The sequence below is a fragment of the Uranotaenia lowii genome, chromosome 1 (assembly GCF_029784155.1).
Source record: "Uranotaenia lowii strain MFRU-FL chromosome 1, ASM2978415v1, whole genome shotgun sequence".
Classification (NCBI taxonomy): Eukaryota; Metazoa; Arthropoda; class Insecta; order Diptera; family Culicidae; genus Uranotaenia; species Uranotaenia lowii.
In genome coordinates, this window is record NC_073691.1 from 32,170,401 (window position 1) to 32,191,128 (window position 20,728).

Genomic DNA, 20,728 nt, shown 5'->3' on the forward strand with positions numbered 1-20,728 from the left:
CAAATCCGAATTGCCGGGCCTTACGCTTAACCCCTGCCATCAGATTTTGTACAGCCACATTGTCCACCTTCTTCTCCGCAGAAAGCCAGTTTGCCTTGAACAACTGTGTTTCTATATCTGCTACCTTTCCCCTTCCATTTGCCGTATAAAACTCCTGTCCCGGAAGTTGCTTGTAGTCGGCTTTGACGTAGGTTTCGTCGTCCATTACCACGCAGTCAAACTTCGTCAGCATCTTCGTGTACAGCCTCCGGGATCGCGCTTTGGCCGTCGTATTTTGTTTATCTTCGCGATTTGGAGTCACTACCTTCTTGTAAGTCGATAGTCCGGCTCGTTTTTTGGCTCGATGCACGGTTGTAGACGATACACCTAGCTTATTTGCGGCATCTCGGAGAGAGAGGTTAGGGTTTCGCTTGAAACTACCGGCAACTCTCTTTGTCGTCTCAGCGGCTTCCGGTTTTCGATTACCCCCCGATCCAGACTTCCTGGCTGTCGACAAATGTTCCCCAAACATTTTAATTACTTTGTAACGGTTGATTTAGCAACTTTTAGCGATTTTGCCAGCTTTGCGTGTGAGTAGCTCGGATTTTCGCGATGCGCGAGCAAAATTTAGATACTCTGCTCTTCTTTTTTGGACGTCATTTTACCAACTGAAGAGTGAATTCCGAAATCAAAATAGGAGCAACATTCTACACACATACACACACCTTCAAAATGAGGGGTGATCAAGTTTTTACATGCAAAATTCAAAGAAATACGTCAAGTTGATATTGACCAAATTTTGACCGTATCACCATTTAGACAGCCAGGCACTTCTCGTATATTATCGACGTCAGATCCTGTCGAGGCGCTGACATTGAAACACACTCCCGCCTCGGTTAAATATTGCACGACTGAAGCAACCTGAGGTCGCGGCAGACTACGCACTGTCGTTAGAGGGCTAGCTTGACGAAGCCCCTCTCGAGAACTGTTGGGATAGCATCGAGACAGCCGTCAACAGCGTTGCGGGAACGTCATTGGACATATCGAACGAACTCGAAGGAATGACTGGTTCGACAAGGAGTGTAGGAGGAAGAGGCAGCGAGTCCGATTTTCCTGGAGAAAAAGCGCCGCCTGGAGGAGAAGCGAAAGTTCTATCAGAAACTCAACGCATCTCGCAAAGGCTTCGTGCCGCAAGCCGAAATGTGAGGGGCTATGGACGGAAGCATCCTGACGGACAATCCTGGGCTGATCAAAACCTCAGAACGACGCACTTGCAGGAGACCAAAACGGTTGGGAAGGATACCTCGCCGGCGTAGCATACGACGTGGAAGTGCCAGCGGGCGGTGCTTGACTCTGTCTTTGCAGGCGTCTTCCTCTTTGGCTTTTAATCGGCTTGTCCACGAGAGTGCCTCGTATCCGGACAGGCCGACAAGGGAAGTCCTGTCTAATAATTAGGGATCCGCAGAGCCCGAGGACGTAGATGCTGATCCTGAACGTTTTTGGGCGCGAGGCTACAAAGGGTCTCCGGGTATTCCGGTGAATTCCGTGGACGTTCACAAATACTATTCAGGAAACTCTAACTTCACACAGAAGAGGTGAAGAGGTACAGAAGAGAGCGAATTTTCTGGAAGCAAGCTTCCATTTTGGCTTTCATGTGCTTCATTTTTCCTGCATTTCCTCCTCTGTTAAGTGACAGCAGCCAACAGCAATATGTAGCCTACTATGATGCTATCTCGTTAAAATTAAAACCAAACAAAATAAAGAATAAGCGGTTGGCTACAAATCAAACGATTTGTAACCAACCGCTTATTCTTTATTTTGATACTTGTAGAGAACATATTCTTATTTTCAAGTCTTCTACTGGATCATCTAGTACTGAACTTTCGTACAAACTATTTTTTTTAAATTAGCAACTCGATTCTTTCAGAGTTTTGATCATTAATAGTTTCCTGATGTCATCCCAAGCAATAACTTTGACTCTCATTTAAACCTAGTTTTGAGTCTTCCATCAATACAAGTCTCCATCTAATTTCTACTACAATTGGCATAAATCGAAAAATTCTGATTATAAATTTATCAATCACGAATCTATCAGTCGATCATCATAAATTATCCATCCTTTACTTTACCTACCTGGAAAAGATTTAGTAGATTAGGGGGTACAATAAATCGGTGACAACACTTCTAACAACCTTTGCCCGTAATCTTCTAGGTCTTTGGTAATAATCGGCCAAATTTTACTGATTAGCATACATGTTCAAGTGCATTTTCGATCGCAATTTTCGCCGATTTCGTAACTTTGTTCACGCTTATCTAAACCGGCGAGCGTGAGCATTTCCGCTTCATCTAAATAAACGTAAACAGTTCCAAGAAATTGAAAATCATCTGCTTAAGATTCATCAATCGAACCCGGTCCGTTCGGGTGTTGTGCTTATCTAAAGCGCTACTCAATGTCGGTCGGAGGGAAGAAATCCCCTCGATAAGTTACGATGCCTTTAGATTTTTTTTATCGCTTTTATGATTGTGATTTTGGAAGAAGACCAACAACAACGAACGAATGATAGACTACCGGTGGCGACTTTCTTCAGTCGGAATTCTCGAGCGTATCGGAGGAGGTGTCACAATTATGAAGCTGTCCATCGTACTAGTCGCCCTTTGCGGTAATTTATTCTACGATTGACATTTTAAATTGTACAGCGTCAAATTACCTTTTTCTGACACCCCAACAGGTTTGGTAGTTGCAGATCTACCGGATGCTCGATTGATTGGAGGAACAAATGCAGCCTGGGGACAGTTCCCGTGGGCCGTTTCCATCAATACGCCCTTCTGGCTACACTGCGGTGGCGTAATCGTCGAGCGGCAGCATGTGCTCACATCGGCTCAGTGCGTTCTAAACTTTGAAAATCGCCTGATCGACCCGTACTGGTTGACCATTGTGGCCGGAGATGTTGCTCTGGCACCGCAGGGAGCTCGCCGTCAGACCCGAAGAGTATCGCAAATCTTCGTCCATCCCGAGTTCAACGTTTTCACCCGGGAACACGATCTCGCCGTGCTGCGTTTGGACAGGCCTTACGATCTTCCGGCGAACACCGTAGATGTCGTGCGTCGTCGTACTCAAATTACCCGTATCAACGAGGCCTGCCAGTTCGCTGGATGGGGAGCTGCCTCGAATGCTGCCAATGCCCCACTGAACGTGCTCCTTCGGTTCCTGCCGATGAACGTGAACGATCGGGATCTTTGCAACGGTGCTCCGATGCATGCCGGACGTGTTATGGAGTCCATGATCTGTGCTGGCAACACTGCTGCCTCAAATAACGCAGCCCCTTGCAACGGTAATCTCGGAACGGGACTGTACTGCAATCGGGAGCTTGTGGGAACGTTGTCCTTCGGAGCCAACTGTGGTGCTGCCAACAACCCGCCGGTGTTCACCCAGGTGCGGAACTACAACCGGTGGATCAACGAGCAGTTCAACCGAACTGTTGGACAGCCACCGAACTGGAGTCCAGCTCATCTGTAAATGGAGGCATTTTTTGTAACTAGGTTTTTCAGAATAAATCATGACGAGTTGACTTTACTAATCTAGTGGTTTAAATCTATTTTTATCCTCGTTTGGTATTTCAATTCTTGGCAGTAATAATGACCCTTATACCAGTAATCTCGGCAAACCAAAATTGGTACCATTTATTTTCTCATTGTAGTCGGTACATTACGTCATACTTTTGAAAACTTCATTAAAGTTCGTTCTGCTGTTACGATAGTAAAATTCGAGTGGGCCGTACCGATGCCGCTCGCTTTATAACTTCATTAAGTTATTAGGGATGAAAAATAATACTGGAAACAGCACTACTGGTGCCAATGATATAATAACTGTTTTGGGGGCCTGAATTCGAATCATTTGTCAGATTTGTCTATCAGCTCCTGTTTTTGTGATATGGCGCGTGAACCAACAAACCTGCATGGAAAAAGAAAAACTGATTTTGAATATATTTATTATCCTCCATTTGATCAAGGATTCAAATTCCAGTTTAAGAAATACAATTGAATAGATATCAGAACTACTATTGCTGACATCACTGGAGGAAGTCTTTGGCTAATTGGTTTTCAAAGATTTTGACTCAGTTTACAAATTTGTTGAAGATTGCCAAACGATCTGACTAATAAAACTTCTTAAAAATTTAATTTATCAGCCTTATCGGTTGTTTGTCTTAAAATCCGGTTGTGTTGCAATCCCCACTAAATATCAAAACCATCAATCAACCTTTCTTTCCCGCACTCTCCAAAAGCCGAGTTGAATTTAGCGCCACTCGAAAATGACCCATGCGCCACACAATAGCAAGTACTCTGCTGGCACAGCTCAGAGTACCTACAATCAGACTTGCAATAAACGGCCAGCAGATCACACGCGTCTTTTGTGTTCTGTCCTGTGTCGTACCGTGTATCGTACCTAGCAAGCAATAAACGTTTTTCTTAGTTGATCCGAACCGTCGCGCTTTACTTTAATTCGTTCGTTTGTTAATAAATTAATGTTCGTCTTGCCCAGCTAAATCGTTCTAGATTGATTACCCCGAAAGTCCACATCCGTGAAAAAACATCGGTGAAAAGTGATGTGTGTTTTAGTAAAAACATCTTAAGACTGTGAAATTTTTTAGACGGATAGAAAGTTAGAAGAAATGAAAGATGGTGAAAATGAACGGGTAGAATTTATAAGAAGCACTATCATCACATACCAAATTTTTGTTCGTCACGGGCCAACTACTATGAAGTGGTAGATACAGATAGATTTGCATATACACGTTAGTAGGCCAAGCGTGGTTCGCCTCACAATAGCGGTAACTTACAGTGCGAACGATCAAAAAGATTGAAATTTGATCGCTCAGATAAGCTCACGTCAATTCAGAAACGGATCTATCGATATGTGTAGCCTTCTCAGTTTGTTATCATGGTCGATAGTCTACCATCTTTTTGTTAGTTCGCACTGCAAGTTACCGCTTGTGGGGCGAACCACGCTTGGCCTACTAATGTGTAGTGGTAGATGCAACTCAATCTGTATCTACCACTTAATAGTAGTTTTCCCGTGACGAACAAAAATTTGGTATGTGATAATGCTTTTTATAAATTCTACTAGTTCATTATCACTATCTTTCATTTCTTCTACACAGTAAACAAAAATTACCAAGTTCGGTAATTTTTTAACCGAAATCCTAACATGTAAAAATCGTTAAATAATAAACGAACATCGGTAAATGAAGAATCGATTTACCGATGTTCTTTAATTTTTTACCGGAAAAATTACCCAACAGTTTAACGATTTACACATGTTAGGATTTCGGTAAAAAAAAATTACCGAACTCGGTAATTTTCGTTTACTGTTTCTTTTTCAAGTTTAATTAGCATAAAATTCAGGAAAAATATTCAGTCAGGCTTCCGCTTTTCCAAATCCGAATTGCCGGGCCTCACGCTTAACCCCTGCCATCAGATTTTGTACAGCCACCTTGTCCACCTTCTTCGCCGCAGAAAGCCAGTTTGCCTTGAACTGCGCTCGTCCTTAGCAGTTTTTTGGTCTTCTTTAGGTTCCGCTTGACGATAGCCCAGTATTTCTCAATTGGGCGGAGCTCTGGCGTGTTGGGAGGGTTCTTGTCCTTGGAAACCACCTGCACGTTGTTGGCGGCGTACCACTTCATGGCCTTTTTACTGTAATGGCAAGATGCCAAATCCGGCCAAAACAGTACGGAACAACCGTGTTTCTTCAGGAAAGGCAGCAGACGTTTATTCAATCACTCTTTCACGTAAATTTCTTGGTTGACCGTCCCGGAAGCTATGAAAATGCTGCTTTTCAAGCCACAGGTACAGATGGCTTGCCAAACCAGATATTTCTACGCGAACTTTGACAGTTTCATGTGCTTGAAAATATTTGCTACCTATCCTCTTCCTTTTGCCGTATAAAACTCCTGTCCCGGAAGCTGCTTGTAGTCGGCTTTGACGTAGGTTTCGTCGTCCATTACCACGCAGTCAAACTTCGTCAGCATCGTCGTGTACAGCCTCCGGGATCGCGCTTTGGCCGTCGTATTTTGTTTATCATCGCGATTTGGAGTCACTACCTTCTTGTAAGTCGATAGTCCGGCTCGTTTTTTGGCTCGATGCACGGTTGTAGACAATACACCCAGCTTATTTGCGGCATCTCGGAGAGTGAAGTTAGGGTTTCGCTTGAAACTACCGGCAACTCTCTTTGTCGTCTCAGCGGCTTCCGGTTTTCGATTTCCCCCCGATCCAGACTTCGTGGCTGTCGACAAATGTTCCCCAAACACTTTAATTACATTTGAAACGGTTGATTTGGCAACTTTTAGCGATTTTGCCAGCTTTGCGTGTGAGTAGCTCGGATTTTCGCGATGCGCGAGCAAAATTTTGATACGCTGCTCTTCTTGCTTGGACGGCATTTTGACAACTGAAGAGTGAATTCCAAAATCAAAATAGGAGCAACATGCTACACACACACACACCTTCAAAATGAGGGGTGTTCAGGTTTTTTAAATGCAAAATTGAAAGAAATACGTCAAGTTGATATTGACCAAATTTTGACCGTATCACCCTTTAATTGAAAATGTAGGTTGAAATAGAAAAACAAACTTCTCTGCACTCCCCGCAAATTGCGGGGGATCACCTCATAACTTTTCAGAAATAATAAGCGATATTTCAGAATTTTCAAATTTTGTAGGCTCCTGGAAATTCTCAGTAAGAAATTCCTTGATTGCAACATCAGTTCACAACTACTGAATGCGAAGGATAATGGAACGAACTCACCAATTGTTGAAGTAGCATGTATGCTTCCTCTTGTAGCGAATCATTCAACGATGTCACGAGGTGAACGAAATCAACGGAGAATCGAGTCGGGCACAATAAATAAAACATGCAATTATTGATCACTATGCTTTATCCACTTTTTCCAGAAAAATCACAGTTTTACAATAAGAAACTAGTTAAACTTCAGAAATTTAATTTTCACCGCGACGGAAAGAAAAAACGACACGTGCGATACCAACAAACCTTCGCCCACTTATAACAGATTTAGATAGATTTTCCTCATTAAATTTTGATGAAGCCAAAGGGCACCACTACGAGATATTTTGTTTCAGCAGGATATGGTATCATTGATACTCATATTCGAATTCTTAAAAATGGACTTACAATTCTTATAAAAGATTGTTTATAAAGGAAAAACAAAATAACGCCAATTTTAGAGAATCTTATGTAATTTTAATAAGAAATTCTGTTTTCTAAGTGTAGAGACTCGATTGGTTTCCTCTTTGCCAGGAAAAAAATCAACATCATGCGGTCATCAGTACACACAAAACTTTCGAGGCTCCACTTAGCAAAAAACAGCTGTTACTTTCCGTTAGCAAAATTTCTTTTTTACTTCTGAGTTAGCACTTTTCCAAATTGTCATGACTTTTGCTGGATTTGAGTAAAAAACACCCATTTACTACTTATTTTAGCATTTGTAGTAGCACGGACTCAAACTATTAGCCTGTGCACAAACCGCGGTCTTGGAGTGCTGAAATTTTAGAAGGGCGACACAAGCGGGAACCTGTCAAATATTTTTTGTTTTTATTTTGCACCGGTGCGAGGGTGAAAATATTTGGAAGCTGTTACAGTTAGCTGGAATATTTAATGCCTTTTTCCGGAAGATCGATCCGGTAAAGCACAAAGAATAAACCGGCCTTTGAGCACGCATACCACAATCCGGATTCAGTCCAAAAATTCCTTGCTGGAGGTCGGTATGGAACGGATTCCCATATTTGCCAACAGTAAAAGTACATCACGGTTGAGTTATATTGATTTTATATTATTCTAAGGACATTTCATTACTTCCAGATCTTTCTGTGTATGTGATACCAGGGTGAGAGGAAACGATGCCAGCTGAAAGCCTTTCTTTAGTCTCCCCGGTGGGGCAGCAGGGCAGCAGTTTTTCTAAAAAAAAAAACTGGAGACAAGGTAAGTGAATGAGTGTAAAAGTAGGTACCTGATGAACAGGCAAAAACTGTTTACAGTGCTCCGTTTGAGCTCGGAACTCGATTTTTCAGTTGCCTGCCTTCCGGAACAGTAAAACTACTGTTTGCGAGTTTTGAACTCCAATTTTCGAACGCTTCGTCATCGAGCTTCAAACTCGAATTGTTCCAGAACGCAGCAAATTGAAAATATGAGTTTCGGATTCGAACGGAGCACTGCGACAAGTTCTAACTATTCCGGGCAAGCTTTTCCTGAAGGAACAGATAGACTTTGAAAGAACTCTTATTTTGTTTTATTTTTTACAGGAATTCTTGGGAGTCGTCAATCTGGTTACTGTGTGGTTGCGCGGGCAGCTGGGCCTTGCGCTTTGATATTGATGTTTTAAGTTATCTTCCATTCAGAGACAGGTAAGTTCAAATATGCATTATTTATTGCCTTCAAAAGAACCCATATTCATTGAGCTCTCGCTAAGAATCGAGCCCATAAAAAATTGTAGTATTTGAAATTTATTAAGTATAAGTAATAGCAAAATGCCTGATTTGATGTTTTTAGAGCGACATTTTCCGAACACTTATCTTAAAGTCAATATCCTCTAAATACTAAACTAGCTTTCCTTTAAATATTCAGCTAATGATGTTTTATATTAACATTCCATTCGTACGATCCGTTTCAACTAATCGTACGGTAATACGGGTTAAACTGTTTGGTACGTTCGTAACTACTTGTGGCATCCTACTACTTGTAAACAAACAAGTAGTAGCATGCCACAAATTGTTTCTTTTAACATAAATATACTTCTGCCTCAATTCATATTTTCAATTCTTAACTCAATTTCTCTGTTATAAAATTTCAGCTAAGCTGATTGGTCCGGCCTGTAATTATTGGTTGATGGCCAAGCCATGTCACGGTTCACTACCAAGCTAATCCGGTTTACGCATTCCCGAAGGCTTTTCCTTTGATTATTTTGATGACTTTTGAGCAAATCTTCGTAAGTTTAAAATTCGTTCTAAGGGCTTTTTTAAAATTTTATTCTAACCACATTGCTTTTTTTGTAGAATGGTATCGGCCTCACTCCGAAAATCGAATGTCAGTGAAAGTGGTTTAATGGCTTCTGTCGAATGTCCTCTGTTATAACTTCCTCCCTACCATCATCGAATCTCCGGATACCATATAGTTGGCAAGAAGCTACTCCGGACTCCGGATAACACTGTCAGTTACGAGACAGTACCAATAACAAAATATACGGTGTAAAGTGTGAGTAATAAAATTTTCTTTGTTGCTGCTGTTTTTGCATACAGTTGTATTTTTTTTCTTAATAAATTGAAACAATCAAATTGCAACGATCTTTTTATTTAAAAACTAAATAACGGTAACTTTGAAATTTAAAATTTACTAAAATTATAGTAATTTCTGAGGCAAACAAAAATGTTACTAAAATTTTAGCAAACAACGCATTTGTTTACTGAAAAATTAGTAAAAATTTAGTCTGGACACTTTCGGCTATTTTGCTAAAAATTTAGTAATTTTTTTTTGCTAATTTCATTGCTAACTTTTTAGCTGGTCAAATTTGAGCAAAATTTTGCTAAATTTCGGCCTCAGAAATTTTGTGTGTAGTTCTCCGTTTTTTATGAGCTTTTGCTGACTTGCTGATTGGAAGCCATGAAGTTGGAAGCCATTAAGAAAAATCGAATAAAAATCGAATAAAATCGAATAAAATCGAATAAAATGTTTTTTTTGTTTCGATTATAGTCGTTTTACCATCTTTGTGGCATTCGCGACCTTATCAACGTTGCAGTTGGCGGACAGTTATTGAAAAACTTATCCGGTATAACTGTGTTCGATGTTTACTCTTGGGCTCGAACTCACGAACATCGGGTCAGGAAGTAATTGACTTGCCAACTGAGCTATATCACAAGCCCTATAAAATGATAAAATAAAATACATTTTTGACAATAGTATTGCACGAATTCCTAGAAGAGAACAAAATGAATGTTGAATTTCTATAAAAATGTCACCAACCTGAATGATTGCGGGATAAATGCAAATCAATACACGTAGAGTCAATTTTCGAACAAGCCACATATACATTAATGTAACATTTAGAGTTTTATAGCATGCTACTGGATCAAATTTTATTTTTTAAGTGCAAGGAAAAATTCGAAAAATTTGTTCAATTTGAGAATAGCTTCGCGGGCCGCGGTTTGCTCATCCCTGGGCTGAAGCGTTAAGGCAGAACTTAAATGCACCTTCTATGTGACATCTTCTTGAAGGCAATCACGGTGTCTGCTAAGCTCTTTCTAACGAAATAAAATCACATCTGGATCCTTTAGGAGAATTTTAAGCGATTTGTCAAATGCTTCTGTAATTTCTGTAATTATTTTCGAATTGTTTACATCGGCAGAACATTGCATTGAATCAATTCGATAATTCTGAGTTGGTGTTAACCATGGCAGATAAGTGCTGTAAAATTTTTACCACCAGAAGGACAAAAAATAGCTCTGTATCCCTTGACGATCATCAACGGATTTTCGAAACCGCGACGTGAATACGGATCCCAGCTATTTGGACATTAGTAGAACCCTTTAAAGTGTCCTGTGTTAGGGTTTTTGTAATGATTAATTTGTATTTATTTATTTAGTGTATCGAAAATCCCTTAGAAACAAATAAAAAATCCCATCGACTATTCTGTTTGAATGAATCCGCTCACTTATGCTTTTAAGTTTAAGTCAACATTAAAATCAATGAAATAAACCTAGGTAGACTGGTAATCAGCGATCTGTCATCTGGTTATCAGAGCAATATGTCAACCGGATTTTTTTTTTGCGCGTAGTAGGTTCTATATGTTCTCTTAGGAGCTGAAAAGCATTCTCCTCAGCCACTGAAATTAACTTCAAAGTAGCTTTTATTACTATAATTTCAGCTTGATTAGCATTCTCTATGAACACCTGCAGAAGCTGATTAACCTTCTATGGTACCTCTTTATGGAACTTTTGGTTACTTGAGATGTCTCTGATTTTGATTTTCTTTTCGATAAAAGATTATATATATATCTGTGTATCTGACCGATAATTTATAATTCATCGATAAAATATGTATCTCTGGGCGATCATTCATATTGACAATCAACCATTTTTAATTTTATCAACATTAATTGAAAAACAGGTATAAAGTCACCATTGTAACATCGGTTATTCCCCATGTTTTTTGCGTTCGATTTTAATCTGCATTATCCCCACGAATTATGAAATTGATATTGATAAAAGCGGAATACTCACCAAATTTTCTCCGAACCAACTAATTACCCCCGGAACGGATGCAGTCCGCGCACTGATTACCAACAACCAATTACCATTGTCTTCGGATTCAGAATACGTTATATGGAAATCGCAACTCGCTTACACAATAATCGATCAATCTTCATTTTGCTTCTTCACTTATTGGCTACTGACCCTTTCCAATTTGAGGGAATTTCCTGAGCAGGTCATTAGATTTGCGCGAGACTTGGTTTCGGGTTGGGTTTACGGGTTCAGTTTAGTTTGTGACTTGAACGTCCCAAAGCTGTCACGAAGATGAAGATTCTGATCCTCTTGTTCGCTTTTTGTGGTAAAATGAAGTATTCTTAGGTAATTCAAGGTTTTAAAGTTTTGATTGGTTATAGCTCTAGCATACGCTGATCAACGGAATGCCAGGTTGGTTGGAGGAACACCTGCAAACTCCGGACAATTCCCATCGACCGTAGCCATCGAGACGCCATTCGCGGTGCTTTGCAATGGTGTCATCGTGGATCAACAGCATGTTCTTACGGCAGCTCAGTGTGTCTTCAACGAGAACCGTCGGCTTATGGACCCATTCTGGTTGACAATCGTAGCCGGTGACCTGCAGCTCATGAACCAAGGAGCTCGACGTCAAACGAGGAAAGTTTCCAGAATAAATGTCCATCCCCAGTTCAACATTTTCACTAGGGAACATGACCTAGCAGTGCTACGCTTAAACGAACCCTTCGATTTACCCTCCAATACGGTAGATGTAGCACGTCGAAGAACTTCCATTACCAGCATTGGCGAAACGTGTGAATTTGCTGGTTGGGGAGAAACGGCTGGGACCGGCACTTCCGTGAACGTCAATCAGCGTTACTTCCCGATGGTTATCAACGATCGGGACGCTTGTAACGGGGCAGCAATGCATGCTGGAGGTGTGATGGAAACGATGATCTGCGCTGGCAACACTGCGGTGACGAATGCTGCTGCTCCGTGTCACGGGAACATGGGTGCCGGGCTGTATTGCAATCGAGAGCTGGTGGGAACGTTGTCGTTCGGGATTAACTGTGGAGGGGCCAACAATCCGCCGGTGTTTACACAGGTGAGGAACTACAGACGTTGGATTGAGGAGCAGTTTAGCGAAACTACCGGGCTTCCTCCCAATTGGTCACCGGCTGTTTTGTAAAAAAAATAAATAAGAATTCTGGGCTTAATAAAAAAAAAAGGTTTTTGCAGTTTTCAATTAATCAAGATCCTGATCCTGATTTCTTTTATGAAGCTTTTCTACGTTTCACACAAAAAAAAACAAACATCTAGTAACTTTTTAAGGGGTCGTATTACTATTTGACAAGTTTAGATTAAATTGATTGTCCAGTAATAACAAGGTCACGATCGACGGCGACGAGCTGGAGATAGTCGAAGACTTTGTCTATCTCGGCTCACTGGTGACCGCAGACAATGACACCAGCCGTGAGATCCGGAGGCGAATTATCAGCGGAAGTCGTGCCTACTATGGACTCCACAAGCAACTGCGGTCGAGAAGACTTAGCCCTCGCACGAAGTGTAACCTGTATATGACGCTCATTAGACCGGTTGTTCTCTACGGGCACGAGACATGGATATTGCTCGAGGAGGACCTGCGTACACTCGGAGTATTCGAGCGACGAGTGTTAAGAACCATCTTTGGCGGCGTACAGGAGAACGGAGTGTGGAGGCGAAGGATGAACCACGAGCTCGCGCGCCTCTACGGCGAACCCAGTATCCAGAAGGTGGTGAAGGCTGGCCGGATACGTTAGGCGGGACATGTTGCGAGAATGCCGGACGACTGTCCTGCAAAACAGGTGTTCGCTACGAATCCGGTAGGAACAAGACGAGCGGGGGCGCAACGAGCGAGGTGGTTAGACCAAGTGGAGCGTGATCTGGCGAACGTGGGGTGCCCGAGAAATTGGAGAACGGTTGCTATGAACCGAGTGAATTTTAGGAATTATGTTCGTCAAGTTATGTCGTGAGACGGAATACTATGTAAATAAAAATAATAGATTAAATTGATGTTGGTATTTAAAGTTTAAAGCGGTTTTTTCATTGCTTCAAACTAGCATGAAGTACTAAATGTTTACTATAGACACAGATATGATACGTGAAAATAACCGGAATTAGGAAAACCACACAAGAAAAACAACATTTCCTTATTTCAAACCACCGGCAAACAACCTTCGGCCAAGCAGGCAGTAGGAAAGCAAAAACAGTTTCTCGTCTCCAATTCCTTTTCCCATCATAATACAATACTGGCAAACCCCCGGCCAAACGCCACCACTGCGCTAAAAGTGCGGCAGACTGTCCCCTCGGAGTTCTAATCGAACTGTCAAAAGTCGATCCAATCGAGCATAACCTAAACCTAAAGCCCAGGTTATGCTCGATTGTAAAGACTTTTGACAGTTCGATTGGAACTCCGCGGTGACAGTCTGCCTCACTTATACTGTAGTTTACACTGCGCCAGAATTTTCCAGAGTAGCAGCAGGCAGGCACAAACAAGCTCCATAAGCTACCTCTGACGCATCGTAAAACCCATGTTACTGTACTGACACACAATCTTTACTGAAACCAAAACAACGTGGAACTGACAATAATTCTAATGGCATGAAGCTCAACATTATTTTGTAACTTGAAGGTTCCCGTAAATAAAAATCACAATTACAATTACAATTACAAACTCTGTTTGTACTCCTTCCATAGATTCTGATACTGCTAATCCAATAGGTCATCCCAACCAACTTTGAGATGCCACAGTAGCTGGATTATCATTTCCGCTTGCACAACAACTAGACCCATTAGCGCAAGAGGATCAAACAGCCTGTTGTTTCGGATAGATAAGCAGCGGCTAGACCAGCCAAGGCAAGGTACTCTAAGAGTATGGAACCTCAGAGCCGGCTGGCTACTGGGTAACCAAGGACTTAACGGATAAAATACAAGAAACCGGAAATTTCATGTTTCTACGTTATTTTTATTGATGTTTTTAAGTGGCATGTTGTCTGTGTGTATAAAACAATGTTCTGTGTCTTGTGTGGCGTGTTATTGTTTCACTAACCGTGATGTGCTGCTGTTACTGCTGCGTCGCGACGTCGTAGTTCCGGAAATCCAGTTCCGGAAGCAGGAGGGCCGTCTATTTAAGGGCGTTTCGACGGGGTGCCGAAACCGTCGACGCCAGCGGGCGTTGCTGGACTCGGTCGTTGCAGGCATCTTCCTTCTTTGGCTTTTAATCGGCCTGCCCACGAGAGTGCCCCGTATCCGAACAGGCCGAGAAGGGAAGTCCTCCTTGGAATTTAGGATTCCGCAAAACCCGAGGACGTAGATGCTGAATGCTGAATGCTGATCCTTTACGATTTTGGCGCGAGACCACCAAGGGTCTGTGGGCCGAGCCGTGAGGAGGTCAACCGGTGTTTCCGGGCGAATTCCTTGCAATTACACGAACACTAAACACAACACGGACTTTCCTCACGGACGCCTGGTACAGAAGAGAGCAAATTTTCGGAACCAAGCTTCCTTTTCGCCTTCCATGTTCTCTTTTCCTTTCCTCCTTTGCCTCCTCTGTTAATTGACAGCAGCCAGCAGTAAAATGTAGCCTACTGTGGTGCTATCTTGTTGTAAGACTGTACAAGGAACATGAATTTTCTAAAGCTAAATATACAAAACTACAAAATTAAACAAAAATCAAACGATTTGTAACCAACCGGTTAAAATCTTTGGCCTCAGAATGTACGCTTTTTTTCTTGATTTGCGAACTTAATGACCTCCAATGAGGAATACTAAAACAAAAATTGTCGGACTTTGTGTCCCACTTCAAACCAAGGGTTTTCACAGTTGAATCTGACAAATCGAACTCTTAAACTGACTTTTTATCTTTCAAATCTTCAGGAATGGCTGCCAAGGCTGTAGTGAGTTTAAATTAAACTTCCGCATATTGAACTAAGCTGAATTGGTGAGATCGATAGTTTTTTAACTAAATACTTGCTTACTTCTACACTGTCCGCTACAACTAGACAGTCGTCGACGTAGAAACTGTCTTTGACTACTCTCTAACCAATCGGATGACTTGCTGATCCATCCTCAGCAAGCTTTTTCAAGTACCTTGTCGCCAAATACGGAGCACTAGCGATCGTTAACTCATACGTTTTCACGGGTTCAGCAAGTGTATCTCGCCACAAAATCCGCTGAAGGTGTTGATCCGGTTGCTGAACTTGTACCATCCTATACATTTTCTCGATGTCTCCACTGATAGCGTATCGGTGCAGACGGAAGCGCAAAAGGATCGACAACAAATCGTTCTGCACAGTAGGCCCCACCATAAACGCATCTTTAAACGAAACGCCCGTTGAGGTACGACACGAGACATCAAACACTACGCTTAGCTTGGTAGTAGTACTCTCCGGCTTCAATACTTTATGGTGTGGGAAAATATATACAGGATCTAATTCTGACACATTCTGAACGTGTTTCTGACACATTCCGACTGTATCCGGACCACTTCTAATTGAATTCTGACACATAAAGTTTGTTTCACATACAATCTGATCGCATCTTTTCATTTACTGCAGCGCCCCTAGTTGTCACATCGCGAATCTATTGACAGTGTTTTGATCCGGATGGTTTGTTTACTTAGTAGTAAAAATTTCATCAAGATTGAAGCGAAAGGCGAGAGAAAATTCTGCACACTCACGTAGAGAAACAGACGTGGTCAGGGGTAAAAATCGCGAAATTCCTGAAATATCCAAAATCGACTGTAAATTCGGTGCTGCAACGTTACCGGGAGACTCTTACGGTGGATCGAGCAGAACAAACCATGCTTAAAAGTGGAACGTACACTCAGAAAAATACTATTATGTATGCCATAAGATTCTCTTATGAAGTGGCGCCATAAGAAAAATTCTAGAGTTTGTTTTGATTAGGTCGTATGAACCAATATAAACAAACTTGAGTTATTAACTGAAAATGATTGATAAAGTTGTATTCTATGTTTGGTAAAAACTTGGTTTCATTTGATCAATGAATAACTTTAACAAATTGATTTGAATTTAGGACGTATGATGACTTTCTCATTTTTGAGTGTTATTTGGTTTTTGCGTCATTTAGCTCTACCGTGCATTGAGGTGCTGCAAAACGACGCAAAATAAACAGTTCAGCGTGGTGGTTTTACGACGTTATGCATCGTCGGGAAAAGTGCTTCTGTAAGATTGGAAAATTTAAGGTAAAAGGACAGGAAACTCTTCAAAGAAGTGGTGTTTTGCGATTTTAGCGATCCTAGCATGGTGAGACGCTGCAAATTGGTGTCAGGTGAGTACAATAAGCTTCACTTTTCCATGTGTGAATAGCTAGTATTATTTTTGTCGTTGCAGAGAGGCAGCCAAAATAGTTGAAAGCGATAATGACTTTTCGCACTCCTCGAACGGCCAGCGGCGCCTTAGATTGTTAATATAAATGTCCAGGTGGATTGAAAATGGTTACTCCCAACAACCAATAATTCCAGGTTTCCTTGGAACGTAATTCCCGTGGATAGAATGGACCAGATTATTGTCTGAAGCTTTTCTACAATGAACTCCGAATAAATTGCTAAAGATTTGAGTTAATCAAATCAGTTTTTGGACTCAAACTTATCGATTGACCATAAGGACGTTTGCGCCAAATGAAAATGCATAAAGTCGTAAGTACACCTTCATTCATAGGAACCTAATTTATGCCATTTCCGAATACAGTAGCATGTTCTGCGTCAAATTTTACGTTGCCTTGCACATTTTTAGACAAATTAGATCAGTATTCATAAAATGAGAATTGAAAAAGTGATTCCGAACTTTAACATCGATTTTCTCAAAACATGTCAAATGGCTCATACGACTTAATCAAAAAAAATCTAGAATTAATGAAATTCATAAGATTGTCTTATGACGTGAATGAATGACGCGAATTCTGAAGATGAACGCCTACTTCAATGAGAGGTTGTTGCTTTTCATAAGAGATTCTTATGGAAACAGTAAATCACTTTCTAATAAGAAAAATTCTCTATATTTCATGCTGAAAACATTCACTTTATTGTTTGCCAAATTTGTTTAAAATTAAATCCTTCATGGTCACCATCAGCAGCGCATCAACAGACGGCTCCATCAAAGTTTTTTTTTGCCGCATCGTCATCTTCGACCTTTCGTTTTTTGCCCATCAGTTTGCTGAAAAGTAAACAAATAATGTATTTTGGTTTACTAATATTTTCAACGTTCACACCAAAAACATCAAATCGAACTTACCATTCCGGAGATAACAATAATATTTAACATTGAAGGAAAACTATAATAACTATGAACTGGCGATTGCTTCGTACTGTTAGATGATAAAAAAAACTGATGCAATGAATGAATGTGTTCATTATTTTTTCACAATGCCGTTTCTTCTATTTTTCATAAGAACACCGTATGAAAATTGAAAGAATTTCATAAGACTCTTATGAAAAATTACTTTGGACGCAAAAAAGTGGTTCATAAGATGTATCTTATGAAATTTATAATAAGATTTCCTCTGAGTGTATGACCGGAAGCTTCGAGCAAAGGTAATTCGATCAATTCACAATAATCCTGGAATCTCCTTGCGTGATTTGGATAAAAAGTTCAAGACGAATCACAGTACAGCTCGACGAATTTGTTTGCGAGAAGGCTTGCGGTCGTATCATGCAAGTAAACACCCCAACAGGACGCTGAAACAAAACCTGGTTGCCAAAACCAGGGCAAGGAAGTTGTACGAGAAAGTGTTGACGTAGTACAACGGATGCATTTTGATGGACGATGAAACTTACGTCAAAATGTGTTTTGGACAAATACCCGGTAACAAATTTTACCTTGCGAAGCGTAAAGGGAATGTTGCGGGTAGATGTTTTCGCAGATAAATTTGCTCGTAAGTTGATGATTTGGCAAGGGATCTGCAGTTGTGGGAAGAAGACTAAGATTTTCATCACTGGGGACACAATGAATGGAAATGTTTACAAAGAAGAATGTCTCCAGAAGAGGGTTTTGCCATTCATTCGGTCCCACAAAGGTCCGGTGAAGTTCTGGCCGGACCTGGCAAGCTGCCACTACAGTCGGGATGTCAACAACAAGAACAAGATGGCGAATGAGGTTACCAGCAGTACTGTGCAGAAAATGATGGGTGGTATCACAAAAAAAAGTTCAAAAATTCATCCGAAAAGCTGACAAATGATTTTTATGTATTTTTTTTTCTTAAAGTGCAATAAAAACCCTACAAAATGACATTTTTACTTTTGTTGAACGTTATTTCTTTGTGGAGAAATGATCTATTTTATCCGACCATATTCTATGTGAAACAGACTTTATCAACTGACATCATCTGAAACTTCTATCATATGTCCCATAGACACAAACTCATGGATGAAATTCGTATACAAGACCTTCAATTCTGCCTTTGCAGCTAACCTTCTTTCCAAACTGGGGAACCGACCCAAGCAACCAAAAGTCACATATTTACTTGAATGAAGGCTTTGAAAGATACATATTGGCTGACAAAGCGAATCAACTGCTAAATTCCCTTGAGTGAACTTCATGTACTCATTAATGAACTTAAAAGTTGCAAAAGTGATCAATATTTCCGTTGTATGTGACTTCTTTTGCCCAATTCCCATGAGTGAACTATACCACTTCGAGTTTTAGTTTCAGTTAGAACAACATCTAGGCATGGTCTTGTGATAGCGTGTTCGATTCACACCACGAAGGTTGAGGTTCGATCCCCAAGCCGGGCAAGTTTTTTTTTTTTCAATAAGTAATTTGGTACTTGTGTGACGATTCTGATGAACTGATGTCAAGAGTTCAATTGATATGGAGAGAGTTTTCTGATCATTTTACGATTTTTTGGAAGCTGAATAAAAGACCGCTGGAAGCTGAATAGAAGATTTTTTGAACCTGTTTTATGGGACTTTTGGTGGCTTGGGGATACTCATCGCTCTAATTCTAGACTCACCCAAATAACGCAAAACACCACGTGTTTTCGGCAGGGTGACGACAAATTAACTTCCGAATTCCTTATAGTGGTTTCTTTGAACATCTGTTCACAAACTGACTCTTCAACTGACAAAATAGGGAAGCACGTGGATACTTGATCCCTGGGAATACTCGATTCCTTAGCTAAATCTCGAAACTGGGATATTTTACATAGATCACATGTTTTGGAAAAATTTTCACATTTTTCTAGAACTTGAGAAGAATTTTAGAACAAAATAACAAACCTGTTAGCTCAAAAAATTCAAAAAATTTGATTTTCGAGTTAAAGCACTTTGTTTGAAAAATCTTACAAAATGTAAATCGAAGACCTTTTTTTTATCACTTTATAATGTTTCCCACACGGAAAAAAATTTAATAAAAATATTTATTCCAATGTGTCAATCGTTTGAGTATAATATGAACTTCTTTATGCCATATTTTCAAAGCAATTTTTTTGTTTTTGAAAAAGTTTTCCAAAATGTATGTTATGGGTCCACTTGATCGCTCGAATCAAAAAAGATATATTTTTCTTCTGAATGGATGTTGATCATTCCATTGCTATGCTCGAAATTATTATTCATTAAATGATTTATATTTATCCAATAATTTCCTGATAAAAAAATACTCGACAAAGTTGTTTTATCTGAAAATTTGGAAATTGCGCCTTTAAATATGCAATGAATATAGGGTAGTAGACAACCTTTTAGAATTATTTTTGTCTTAAACTCATAAACTTTGAAATGAAAACTAATATGGCCAAAAAACTTAATGGAACTTTTATCAATAGATTTTGCTTGATTTTTGAAAAAGCTTAGGGCAACCTCATTAAAAGGATCGAGTTTCCTTTAACTTTCAAAATATCACAATTGTTTTAGTCCACGAAAACGTTTTTAATCCATCTACGGGTTCATGTATCGATCAAACTTTTGCAGCGAATAAACTTGAAATTACATGTCAAAAATGCAAAAGACGGCCATCGAAAAATGAAAAAATTTCCAAACAGATATGATGAAAATAAGAAAAAGGGATTAAGGATCCCCATTTTCCCCTATTGCTTTGCTCTCCCAAGTCGATGGAAATCAACATAGAAAATCCTTCCAATTTCGTGGTAGCTGGGCAGCAAGTTAAGAAAGTGGAGTGCTTCCAGTATCTTGGTAGCCAGATAACGCCTGATGGTGGTACCAAGAAAGACATCGAAACCCGGTTTAGATCTGTCACGCCAGATCTCTCTACGAACGAAATTCCGAATCTTCAACTCTAACGTCAAATCCGTATTGTTGTACGGGTGTGAAACTTGGTGCACATATGCGGTGACGACGCAAAATCTGCAAGTATTTGTAAATCGCTGCCTGCGGAATATCATCCGCCCTTGGTGGCCTGGCAACTGGATCTCAAACGAGGATTGGCCTAAGTCCTCTTAAACATCAAACACAACAACATCAAAATTCTCCTCAAAATTCC

The 20,728-nt window shown here is 40.4% G+C and overlaps 3 protein-coding genes across 3 annotated transcripts; 2 read left to right on the forward strand and 1 right to left on the reverse strand.

Moving 5' to 3' along the window:
* Positions 1-2,525: 2,525 nt before the first annotated feature.
* Positions 2,526-3,523, forward strand: LOC129740374 (transmembrane protease serine 11D-like). Its single transcript, XM_055732031.1, has 2 exons — positions 2,526-2,639; positions 2,709-3,523. Exons 1-2 carry the CDS (start codon positions 2,537-2,539, stop codon positions 3,494-3,496), a joined length of 891 nt encoding a protein of 296 aa, XP_055588006.1. The 5' UTR covers positions 2,526-2,536; the 3' UTR covers positions 3,497-3,523.
* A 7,926-nt stretch (positions 3,524-11,449) lies between these two features.
* Positions 11,450-13,223, forward strand: LOC129739883 (trypsin 3A1-like). The gene is made up of 2 exons (XM_055731426.1): positions 11,450-11,586; positions 11,642-13,223. Exons 1-2 carry the CDS (start codon positions 11,553-11,555, stop codon positions 12,424-12,426), a joined length of 819 nt encoding a protein of 272 aa, XP_055587401.1. The 5' UTR covers positions 11,450-11,552; the 3' UTR covers positions 12,427-13,223.
* Positions 13,224-15,313: 2,090 nt separating this feature from the next.
* Positions 15,314-15,742, reverse strand: LOC129758906 (uncharacterized). The gene has a single exon (XM_055756469.1). The coding sequence runs from the start codon at positions 15,740-15,742 to the stop codon at positions 15,314-15,316; it is 429 nt and encodes a 142-aa protein (XP_055612444.1).
* Between the last annotated feature and the right edge of the window lie 4,986 nt (positions 15,743-20,728).